General features: G+C 53.5%; 1 protein-coding gene across 4 annotated transcripts in view; it reads left to right on the top strand.

The window, feature by feature from the left end:
• Nucleotides 1–2,344, top strand: part of KLHDC10 (kelch domain containing 10) — a 71,696-nt gene extending 69,352 nt beyond the window's left edge. For all 4 annotated transcript variants that reach the window (XM_058724277.1, XM_058724279.1, XM_058724281.1 and 1 more), the window contains one exon: nt 2,114–2,344. In XM_058724277.1, the coding sequence (XP_058580260.1) occupies nt 2,114–2,329 (216 nt within the window). In that variant the 3' untranslated portion in view covers nt 2,330–2,344. The remainder of the gene's footprint in view (nt 1–2,113) is intronic.
• Nucleotides 2,345–12,049: the final 9,705 nt, after the last annotated feature.

Raw genomic sequence — 12,049 nt, 5'->3', positions numbered from 1 at the left:
GAGAGAGGGAGACACAGAATCTGAAACAGGCTCCAGGCTCTGAGCTGTCAGCACAGAGCCCGACGCGGGGCTCGAACTCACGGACTGCGAGATCATGACCTGAGCCGAAGCCGGCTGCTCAACCGACTGAGCCACCCAGGCGCCCCTGTATTTTCTTTTTTAAAAGATCATTTTTAAAACACCAGCTCAGGACAGAATATAAAGATACGACAAATCCAGGTAGTACGTATAAGAGTATTCTCAATACTTTCTCTTAAAGAATTAGAGACTCGGGGCCTTTCTCTTGGGGTTGCTGACCAGATAGGCTGCGAGCCTGAAGCTGTGGGGGCCAGCGGCCTCTGTTGGAGGAGAGCCTGCCCTGCAGACAACAAGCTGGCAGGCCCAGGGGGGCCCTGATGCCACGGGTGCGCCTGGACCGGGGCACTGGCCGGGGCACTTTAGTTACATGAGCTTTAAACAGTACATGGCTGGGGCGCCTGGGTGGCGCAGTCGGTTGGGCGTCCGACTTCAGCCAGGTCACGATCTCGCGGTCCGTGAGTTCGAGCCCCGCGTCGGGCTCTGGGCTGACGGCTCGGAGCCTGGAGCCTGTTTCTGATTCTGTGTCTCCCTCTCTCTCTGCCCCTCCCCTGTTCATGCTCTGTCTCTCTCTGTCCCAAAAATAAATAAAAAACGTTGAAAAAAAATTTTTTAAAATAAAAAAAATAAACAGTACATGGCTTTGGGTCTCAGTGATTCTACTTAGAATGTGATCTGGGCCTTGCCTTCCTCCTTTCTCAAATGAGGAAATCTAGGGCGCCCGGGTGGCCCAGTCGGTTAAGCACCGGACTTCAGCTCAGATCAGCTCAGGTCATGATCTCACGGTTTGTGGGTTCGAGCCCCGCGTGGGACTCTGTGCTGACAGCTTGGAGCCTGGAGCCTGCTTCGGATTCTGTGCCTCCCTCTCTCTCTGCCCCTCCCCCACTCATGCTCTGTCTCTCTCTCTCTCTCTGTCTCTCTCTCTCTCTCAAAAATAAACATTAAAAAAAGTTTTTTAAATGAGAAAACCTGCCCTCAAAAGTTGTGAAGATGAGACATAAGAAGAAACTCAGGGTGACCTGGAAAGTGCCAGAATATCCACAGCTCCATGGTTAGATACTTCCTGAGCAACTGACACCACACTTAACAGCCTGGAAGAAGCTCTCGTCCCAGACTCAGGATCCCCCCACCCCCACCCAGGTGCCTCTCACTGGCCCTGTTCACCCTGAAAGCCCCTTGTTGACCTTACGAGGGTGTCTCTCTGGGGTCTGACTTCAGAGGTCACCCTTCAGGGAGGTAGCTTCTTCCCACTGCATTCGGGCCACACCAACCTTTGCGGTCTGGGGTGCTCCTGGGAGGATGATGGCCAGTTCTTTCAGAAAGGGCCCTAAAGACCAAGATGACAATGACCCCGGGGCCTGCTTGTGGTGCCTAACCCTTTGAACCTGGCAAAGCTTCCATGGCTTCTATGGGCTTCCACAGGCTGTGGAAAAGGAGTCTGAGGAGGGGAGTGGGGTGAGAGGGGGAGCCAGCCAAGTGGCTCAAGGCTGAAAATATACCCTTCGATGGGGAGATTTACCTCAGACTGTTTCCTCTTCCTTGTCCCTCTTGGGGAGGAAGAGCCTGAGCCCCTTCCTCACGGCACTTCAGAGCACAGAGACTGAGCCCCAGGCTCCAGGTTCAACCCTGCTACTGTGGTGGAGTCCTTCCCGCTCCCCTTTGCCTCTTTTTCCCAGGGACACACCAGATGGGTTAAGGGCTAGTCGGCCATTGCCAGAGGAAGCTATGTGGGAATTTAAGGGCTGCCTCCCAGGTCTACACCCTGAAGCTCCCTCTCAGGGGCTCCTTGAAAAAGGGAGACCCAGCCTGAACCACCAGCACTCTTCTCTCTCAACTGTCACCTGCTGGGCACCTTGCCCACTCTGTCTTTCCTTCATAGATTTGAGTTTAGGTTCTCCCCATGAGAGCAAGATGGCCCCAGGAAGAGGTCTGGTAAGTCCTACACTTGGACCTGGAGGAGGAATTCAACCAATTTTCTTATCTTTTCAACCAGTGTAATTTATTTCCTGCTCTTAGACTTGTCCACGTTTCTTCACAGGGAGCCCTCTGTGGTGCCTTGAACTGTCAACCCTTCCCGAAGATGCCATGTTGGAATTCTGGGCCTGGAATAGGGAAGAGAGGAGGGCTGGTTTGGGGTGGGGGCAGTGGGATGCAGGAAGCAGATGATATATTAGATACAAGCTGTTTGGGGGGCACACATTTTCTTATTTGGGGAAATAAATTTTTTGTAAACTTGGATCCTAAAATGGCATAATTGCTCACTCTTCCCCAGGAGGGAAGTCAAGCCCAGATGGTGTGATCCATTTCCCAGGCACTCTGGCAAGGTCACTGGAAGGGCCAGCTGGCGGCTTTCTTGTTATTGTAGAGTTATTTTATTCTTTAACATTTTACTGATTAAAGTCCTTGAGTCTCAAGAGACCAGATGGAAGCCAAATAATATAGCTCTTTTGGTTTCCTTTTAATGAGATCAGGGTTGGGAGAGGACTTGGGCACGACAGAGATGGAGAAGCCGTCTGCTGGGTGCCCCGGGACTGGTTGCCCAGAGGGCTTGGTGAGCTGTGATTTCTTTCATCCTCTTCCCTGCAGGGATTCTTGTCAGTCTCTATTTTCCAGAAGATTCTCCTAATGGTGTCTGTAGGACTTTGTGCTTCGCAGGCTTCAATTAAAATTTGACTCCAGCTTGGGAGGTGGGGAGACGAAGAAGCCTGCCAAGACTTTGGACCCTTAAAGCCCCCATATCCTCTTGCTCCATGGGGGGTTGGGGGCCGCTTGGCCTACGAGTATGGTGGGGGCTCTGAGGATGTGCTGCTCCCTCCCCTCGATCCTGCTGCCTGGGAGCTAAGGTGCAGACTCAGGTCTGGCATCCTCTGGATAAGCTTTGAGCAGCCCAACAGCAGTGCCCCCCGTTCTGTGGGGATGGAAGGGCCTGAGCCCATCCAACCTAGCTCTCAACCACGCAGATGCAAGATGGCCACTGGCTGGGCTGCCTCAGCTGCACCCAGCTCTGCTGTGGGGTCTGCCAGGAGCTGGCCCACCCTCAGATTCATGTCGTGAAGGGGGTGAGGGAGGGCGGGCGGCCCAGGCAGGTCACCTCAGCCAGGTGTGGGTGCTGAGGAGACAGGGCCTTGCAGAGAGGGGCACACTACATCTCCAGTAACCGCCACGGGCCTCTTAAGAGTCTCTCTGTTAGTACAGAGCCTGATGCGGGGCTCGAGCTCACAGACTGTGAGATCATGACCTGAGCTGAAGTCGGACGCTCAACCAACTGAGTCTCTCTGGACCGTCTCTAAGCTGTCACCATTTTATTTAGCAAGCAGTTCAGCACCGGCTGCGTACAGAACCCCACGGTAGACCCTGGTGAGCAAAAAGGAAACAAAAGAAACAGGAACCGTGTTCTGTTTCTCAAGGATATTCTAAAAAGGTCAGGAAACACAAATATACCGACAAAATGGCCCGAGGACTAAACCACCCCAGCGGCTGTGCATACGTATTTATGGTACATAAACCATGAGGTTTCAAACGCTGAGGCAGAGGGGGCTAACCAGAGGTGACGTGAAAAGTTCTATACCACTCGGGGCACCTGGGTGGCTCAGTTGGTTAAGCGTCTGGCTCCTGGTTTTGGCTCAGGTTACGTACGATCTCACGGTTTGTGAGTTCGAGCCCCGCATCGGGCTCTGTGCTGACGGCGCGGGGCCCGTTTGGGATGCTCTCTCTCCCTCTCTCTCTGCCCCTCCCACTGTCAAAATCCATAAATAAACTTTAAAAAAGTAAAATTAAAATTTTTTTAAGTTCAAAAACACGCGCACGCAGGGGATGACTGTGACCCAGGGAGGCATCTGCTACCAAGTGTGAAGATGGGCCAACCTTCACACGTCCTCGCACCTCAGCGGGTGTGAAGGAAGCCTGCCCACACCGCGCTCCCTCCAGGTGGGGGATTCCTGTGCACTCCTCAGTCATTGCCTCACGCTGGTCGGGCTGCGCGGGAAGGTGCAGGCCTCTGGCTATTGTTCCTTTACCAGCTCTGCCGTGAAAGAACCTCTTACGTCTCAGCTGAGATGTATTGATCTCATTTTTGCAGACAGAGAAAATGGATACAGGGAAGGGCAGCGATCAGCCGCAGGTGAGAGCGGCGAGGCCCTGAGCATATTAAGAGTTCAATAAATTTGCTGACTGACGTTGAAGGCGGGGAAATGACACCGAAGTCTTGTAGCCAGATCCCTTCTTCTGAGGCCTTGTGTGGTGGTCAGGCAGTGGCGACAGAGGCCAGGGCGAGACCGGCCTGGCCCTTCCCTCTCTTAGGTCTAGCCAAGCAGGGCAGTGACCTTCAGCTTTCCGGACACACGCCAGTGCCCCGCACTCTTCTCCCCAACCAGGGCAGAGGAGCTTCTCAGGAGAGGAGCCAACTCATGTGACCACGCGGGTGTAAGAGACCCCCTCCTCCTCAGCAGCCACAGGTACAGTTTTGGAATGGCCGACATCCGGCCTGTGACACCCCCGAGTAACCCCGTGGATACAGAGAGAAGCCAGTGGAGCTGGTGCCTGAATAGCCACAGGGACCTTCAGGAGGAGAGGCCGTTGTTTCCCTACCTCCCTCTCCCGGGCAGCAGCCTAGTTAGAGGGCAGAGGTTAGGAACAGAAGCTCCTTCCAGGCCTGCAGCTGGGGCTGCTGCAGCTTCCTGGAGAAGGGGGGCTTCCTAGTGCCCTTTCTTGCTTAATGTTTGTTTATTTTTGAGGGAGAGGGAGACACAGAATGTGAAGCATGCTCCAGGCTCTGAGCTGTCAGCACAGCCCGACGTGGGGCTCGAACTCACCGACCGCCACATCACGACCTGAGCGGAAGCCGGAAGCTTTAACCGACTGAGCCACCCAGGCCTCCCTTCCTAGTGCCTTTTCTGAGGCAGGCTCCCTCGGACCCACGGCCACCCCTCTCAGGGCCCACGTCGGGGAGGGAGAAGCCGTCGACTCTGAACAGAGCCTTCTAGAAACTCGGGCCACAGTGGGGACCCAGGTGCCTTCAGGATGAAGGCCTGGGCCACTGGCAGCCCTGCGGCCTACTGGCGGGGATGAAAACCACTTGATTTCTTTGGCCCTCGGCCCCGCACGGCACAGGGAAGCTGGTGGTCACCGGCCTGGGCGTCCCGGCCTGGCAGGGAGGCAGGGACAGCATCTGTCCTGGCCGGGAGGGCCTCCGCCGCCGGCACAGGCAGGGCGCCCTTCCCTCCTGCGGTGCGGGGCCCGCCGCGTGCGACCGTCGGGCGGCCCCGCTTTGTCCTCCCGCCGCGGGGGGTAGGGGGCGCGACGGGATGGGGGTGGTGGCGGCGCCGGGACCGGCAGGGCCCCGCAGGCACAGATACCAGCGCCCTCTGGATTCGCGCCAGGAGCAGGTGGCCATCAGATCCCCGGCTCCGGCCCCCACCCCGCGAGGCCCCCGCAGGAAAGCTGGCACCTTTCCCGGCGCCAGCTGCGCCGCCTGGCACCGAGTCCGCACCCAGGGGAGCCCGCGGCGCGCGCCGCTGCCCGGGGACTGGATGCGTGACTCACGCCCGCTCGCTAATCGCTCCCTTCTCCTCCGCCTCGCGTCTCGCGCAGCCTTCTTTCCCCCCCCCCGACCCGGAGACAAGCGTGCCCATCTGACACCCCGTCCGCCCCGCTCCCCGTGACACATTCATCTGCCCTTGCGCCTGTCCCGGCTCGGCGCGACTCCCACACGGCCGCCCTCCCCGGCCCGCGGCGGCCTCCGGCTCCCGCTTCCACCAGGAGGGCGTGCCTGGCCTCTACCCCGGCCAGTGCCCTCGGGGCGAGCCCTCAGCACCTACCTGGCAGGTGCGCCGCGTCCCGCCCTTACCTCTCTGCCCACCTCCACACCAAGGCCGCGGATGCCCAGCCTGGAGGCATCTGTGGAGAGGAAGTAAGTATCAGAGCGCAGTGGCCAAGCTCTTCAAGCCACCATTCAGCTCCCGAGGACTCGTGGCACATCCCCTAGAAGGAACCAAGGACAGAGCGCCTCCTGGTTTTGTCTGCTTTGACCGTACAGGCTGGAGGAAGAATCTAGCCCAAGTGGGCGCTGGGAGGTCCCAGGAGTGTCAACGATGCCTTGTGGCCTGGCACCACAGAGCCGGCCTGATGGGGACAAACGACTACCTCCTGCGGCACCGCGGAGTCTGAAGGCCGGACTTCTAGAGTGGCCCAAGCAGGACCCTGGGCAGGGGCAGCCCCTCTTTGGGCTTCTGGGTCTTCTGTACAATGAGACGGTCCAGCTGCTTGATCCCCAAGGCCACTTCCAGGCTTTCTAAGCTATGACAAGGAAAAACATCTCACCCCAAAACTGAAGCGGCCCCCAAAGCCAACACTGCTTGCCTGTGGTGTTTCACACAATCTAAAGAGCTCCTTGGGGCGCCCGGGTGGCTCAGTCAGTTGATCTGACTCTTGATTTCGCCTCAGGTCACGATCTCACGGTTCACGGGATTGAGCCCCACATCAGGCTCTTTGCCGGCAGTGCGGCCTCTGCTTGGGATTCTCTCCCCCTCCCCGCTCACACACTCTCTTTCAAAATAAACAAACTTAAAAAAGATACACACACACACACACGCACACACACATCCTTTCTTTTACTAGGCTAAACACAGAACTGGTGTCAAAGGACTGCCACCTGGACAGCCACCCAGGACCCCACACTTAGAAGGGCCTTGTGATTGGTTTAATGCTCTGTTGTGGCTGTCTTGAAATTCTTGGTAATTTTTAACAAGAGACCCCACATTTTCATTTTTTTTTTTTTTTTTAATTTATTTTGAGAGAGACAGAGACAGCACTTGGGCAGGGGAGGGGCAGAGAGAGAGAATCCCAAGCAGGCTCCATGATGTCAGCGCAGAGCCCATCGCGGGGCTTGAACCTGTGAACCTTGAGATCACAGAATCAAGAGTCAGGCCAACTGATCCACCCAGGCGTGTTCCCCCCCACCCCCCCCCACCCCCACCAATTTTAATTTTGCACTGGGTCCCACAAATTATGTAGCTGGTGCTGGCTAAAAATACTTAGACTGTTAAGCAGAAGCACTGTAGACGTCCCTGCAATGTTTTGCTCTACAGATCTTGGCATCTGGAACACAGAAATGTTGAACATTTCCTTATCTTCAGTGCCTGGGGACCAGGGAGAGGGTTAGGAAACCCTTGGTGAGTTAACACCGTTCCAGGGGACAATGGTCTGTGTACCATGTTCACGGCCCTTGGAGGCAGGCACAGCCAAGGCTCTGTGCATTTGTATAGACATCTCCTCAGTGACTGCTGCTGCCGTCCAACATCCAACCCCTCCCCTTCGTCTGTAGTGCTAGGATTATTAGCTGGCCATGGCCATGATCATGGCAGACAAAACCTACTTTCCTCAGATTCCCCTGCAGCTTGATGTGTCCCTGTGATTAAGGGCTGGCCAATGGGATAGGCCTGGAAGTACCTGCTGCTATGCAGGAGACATTCTTAAAAACCAGTTGGTGGGTGTCCTTTCTTCTAAGTTGTATTTCTGAGCAGAGAAGTTTTCAATCTTTAGACTGAGCTCTGGAGTCAGAAGAATATATGCCATGTGTTATTATCATTTCATAACGGAAATTCACATAAGAGCCAATCGGCGCCCCGTTGCCCATTAACGTGCAGTTCTTACCACAGGACGATGACGCAGGCGTCCCATCTCTAAAGGGGGGCGCTGGTGGGGGGTAAGTAAAGTCTCACGTATGTGCAATGAAGAAGAGCTGAGCGGGGTAAGGGAGATGGTGACAGCAGTGCCATTTTAGGGTGGCAAGAAAGCGTCCAAGGAGGTGGCATTTGAGCAGAGCTCTTCCTGAAGACAGGAAGCAGATGTTACACACAGCTGGGGGAAGAGCCTTCTAGGCCGAGTGGGAGGTTCAGGCTATTTTGCCAAAGAGGGGATCTCTTCCCTAAGATTCAGACTTCATGTTTCCAGCTATCTGTTGTCATTCCATCTGGATGTCCCAGTCGACAGCTCGAACTCAGCGTGTTGAAAATCTCTCTTCTGCCAACCGGTTCTTCTTCCTCCAGTTTCCGCGAGTAGCGCTGCAATCGTCATAACCACGCAGGCCGAAGTCTCGGGGGCTGTGTCTACCGTAAAGGTACCACGTTGTGACCGTTTCTGCTTTCACAAACGCTCTCCAAGCTTTCCTGCCCCACCTGGACTTCGGCAGCAGCCTCCCCCCCAGGCCTCCCTGCCTGCTTCTGTCATCCTCGGGACAGCGGGCAGGGGCATCTTCCTCGGGCACACCTTTGACTTCAGTCTCTGCTCAAAAAGGTGCGGGGTCTCTCCGGTCAACTCTGCAGCCTTAGGTGAACCTTTCCTTCGAGTCCCAACTTCCCAGGCTCCGGTAAACACGGCTCGGGTGGGATGCTTTGCAGTTTTCCAAAGTCAGCTCCCCCGCTCCTGTCTTCATGGCTAGATCCCTGCTGCTTTCTCCTGCTGAAGCTCATTTGCCACCTGTCCCACCTCACCTTCTCACTCAGCAGAGCCTTCTCTTCCTTTGACCTGTAAAATTCTATTTTGCACCACTTTCCCCCACCCCACCCCCCTTTCTGGACTTTTTTTTTTTTTTTTTTTGTATTGTAAAAGCGACATACCATTGAGAGGGAATTGAAAATGGAAAAACAATCATCCACGTTCCCGTTTCAACAAGTGAGTTCACATTTGGATATTCTGTTGTAGTTGGCGATCCGCATGCATATTTTTACATAATTGTAACCACAGTAGACGTACGACTTTGATTTGCTTTCACTTCTACCCGACATTTCCCCCATCTTTTTACATAGTCTTGTTAGAGTTGTAGGAATTTTATTTTTTATTTTATTTATTTTATTTATTTATTTATTTATTTTTAATTTTTTTTTTCAACGTTTTTTATTTTATTTTTGGGACAGAGAGAGACAGAGCATGAACGGGGGAGGGGCAGAGAGAGAGGGAGACACAGAATCGGAAACAGGCTCCAGGCTCCGAGCCATCAGCCCAGAGCCTGACGCGGGGCTCGAACTCACGGACCGCGAGATCGTGACCTGGCTGAAGTCGGACGCTTAACCGACTGCGCCACCCAGGTGCCCCTAGAGTTGTAGGAATTTTAGAAAGAGGTCAAAATAAGTCTGTAAGTATCTCATTCAAGGATAGATCTCACAGAATTGAGGTACAATAATTGATTAAACCGTTCTATCACTAGACATTTGGATGGATTTTGTTTTTAGCTATTATAGACTAGAAACCATGGGAGGGGAGAACGGGTATATTAAGTCTCCTCTGTATTCCTAGCACCTAGCAAAAGAATTTAAACAATATTTACTGGGGGGATGGATAAATCAATAGGCAAATGCTCACAATGAATATCTTTAGGCATAACTTATTTTTTTCCTGTTGAATATTTTCCTAGGACACATTTTCCTGGGATCGATGAGCCAAAGAGTATTAATATCGCAGGAGGTGGGCATTGCACTTTGTGGTAGATCGTACTTTTCAAAAACGGCCACATCAACATATGACCCATCCCACATACTCTCTCCACGGAGAGGTGGAGTCTAGGCTCCCTCCCTTTGAAAATGGTCCGTTCTTTGTAGCCGCCTCGATCAACAGGATGCAGTGGAAGAAACGTGCAACTTTCGAGTCTAGGTTATAAAAAGTAATATGCTTCTGCCCCCATCTCCCCCCTCCTTTCTCAAGATACTTGCTCTTGGAATTAAGAGGTGGCTCAGGCCGCATGTGGAAGCCCTGTGTGGGCATTCCGCCCACATTCCCAGTTAGGCCCCCCGGCCAATAGCCAGCGTCGACCACGAGCCATGTGAATGAACGAGCCTTAAAGACGAGTCAGTCTTCCAGCTCCCCGGGGAAAAGTGATACCGAATGATGCTTTGGGGGAATAGTTTGTTATGCAGCAGGAGTGACGGAGATATACGTGTAGCCCCGTGTTATGTTCCGAAAAGGCCGTACTAATTTCCAGGGCCACCAGCAGTGGAGGAGTGTGGCCGATCCTGGTGTGGCCGGGGGGGGGGGGGTGGGGGGGTGGGCACAGACTCTAACTGTGGAACGGACGGACGCTATCCTCGGAGAAAGCATGTTCCAGAGAAGCAGCTCAGGAAGTACATCTTCTGGTCCAATGAGACACATACTTGGAGAAAACTCTGCAGTGTGCCAGGGAACGGGATGATGGTATCCCGGGACCGGATCACGGGGTTCCCAGCTCTCACACCTCGCATCTATCCTAACACAGCTCCGGCTGTGTCAGCTTGCAGGATGCCACCAATATTGCACCCGATTGAGAAACTGCTGGCAGATGTGCATCTAGATGGCTCCACCCACTCCCAGGCGTATACGTACTCCTTACTATTGAATTAATTTCCATAGAGCCCAATAAGGAAGGATGCATGGAAATGTAGAGTGGGTCCTCTCACCTTCTTCTCTACAAGTTTAGAGCCAACTGCCAATTCCTAGCTTTTTTTTCCCTCTCTGCCACCCTTCTACTCACCAGCCAGAGAGCTCTCTACGGTCTTCAGCATGGAAAGCACACTGAAAATTCCAGTCCAGAACAAGAAAAGGATTGCTTTTCTTTTTTTTTTTTTTTTTTTTTAATTTTTTTTTTTTCAACATTTTTTATTTATTTTTGGGACAGAGAGAGACAGAGCATGAACGGGGGAGGGGCACAGAGAGAGGGAGACACAGAATCGGAAACAGGCTCCAGGCTCCGAGCCATCAGCCCAGGGCCCGACGCGGGGCTCGAACTCACGGACCGCGAGATCGTGACCTGGCTGAAGTCGGACGCTTAACCGACTGCGCCACCCAGGCGCCCCAAGGATTGCTTTTCAAGTGAATGTCTACTCAATCCACTTGGTAATCCAACAAATAGTTCCTGAGTATCTCACATGCACCTGCCCTCAAGGACCTGAAGGAAGCCAGAGTCTCACAGAAGCTCCATCATTTACAGAGTTCCACTGCCTGCAGGGTCTCTAGTTTTCCTCGGTATTTGTTCTAGCACTGCCCCATTGTTGCACCTGCCGGGACAGGGTCAGAAGGGCAAGCCAGTGAGAGCTGCAAATCCCTCACCAGCAGAAAACTACTGCGGGTGGGTGAGAGGGGAGGGCGTATGGGTGGGGAAACAGAGTCTTGAGGTGGGAAAAAGTAGCAACTTACTCAGAGATAGAGTAGTTTCAATGAAAGATCATTTCTCTGGCTGCATAGAAAATACGTTGTGTCTCATTTAAGAGAATCCATAATTCTGGGATGTGGACGTTAGCTCCGAGTTCTAAGTACAGTCTAACCACAACTTTAAGGTAGTTAGCTCCAGGAATTTTCAAGATGGCTTAAAAAAGACTTTAAAGAACTCATGCAGAACTTTGAATCGGAAGCAGAACATCGTACCGAATTTACTTTTTTTTTTCAAAAAAATTTTTTTTTACATTTATTTATTGTTGAGAGACAGAGACAGAGCACAAGTGGGGGAGGGGCAGAGAGCGAAGGAGACACAGAATCCGAAGCAGGCTCCAGGCTCCGAGCTGTCAGCACAGAGCCCGACGTGGGGCTCGAACCCACAAACCGCGACATCATGACCTGAGCCGAACGCTCAACCGACCGAGCCACCCAGGCGCCCCTTACTGAATTTACTTTTAAGAGTGGTTAACTAACTTGAGACGGATGCCACGTTAACACCTTTTCAAACTACCAGGTTTGGGGGCTGAGGGCTTTAGATCTTTCTTCTGCCAAGTCTTCCTTTCACGAGTTAGCCGGACCGCTCTGCCCCGCAGGCTGTCCAGTGGATGATGCCCCTCCCCATTAGGAGCACAAGGGGCCTTTCTGTGGAGCTGGAGCTCAGGGCGCTGATGCCTGTAGTCTGGGCCAAAACTATCACAGAGCTGCCCGGTTCCAGTCTACACACCATGTGTCTGAGGAAGAAACGTGCCTGGCCGCTGCCTGAGAAAACAAGTCTTGCCCCCAACGGAGCAGATCA

The sequence above is a fragment of the Neofelis nebulosa genome, chromosome 4 (assembly GCF_028018385.1).
Source record: "Neofelis nebulosa isolate mNeoNeb1 chromosome 4, mNeoNeb1.pri, whole genome shotgun sequence".
NCBI classification, from domain to species: Eukaryota; Metazoa; Chordata; class Mammalia; order Carnivora; family Felidae; genus Neofelis; species Neofelis nebulosa.
Note: the sequence above shows the minus strand (reverse complement) of the source record. Positions and strands in the feature narration are given on the sequence as shown.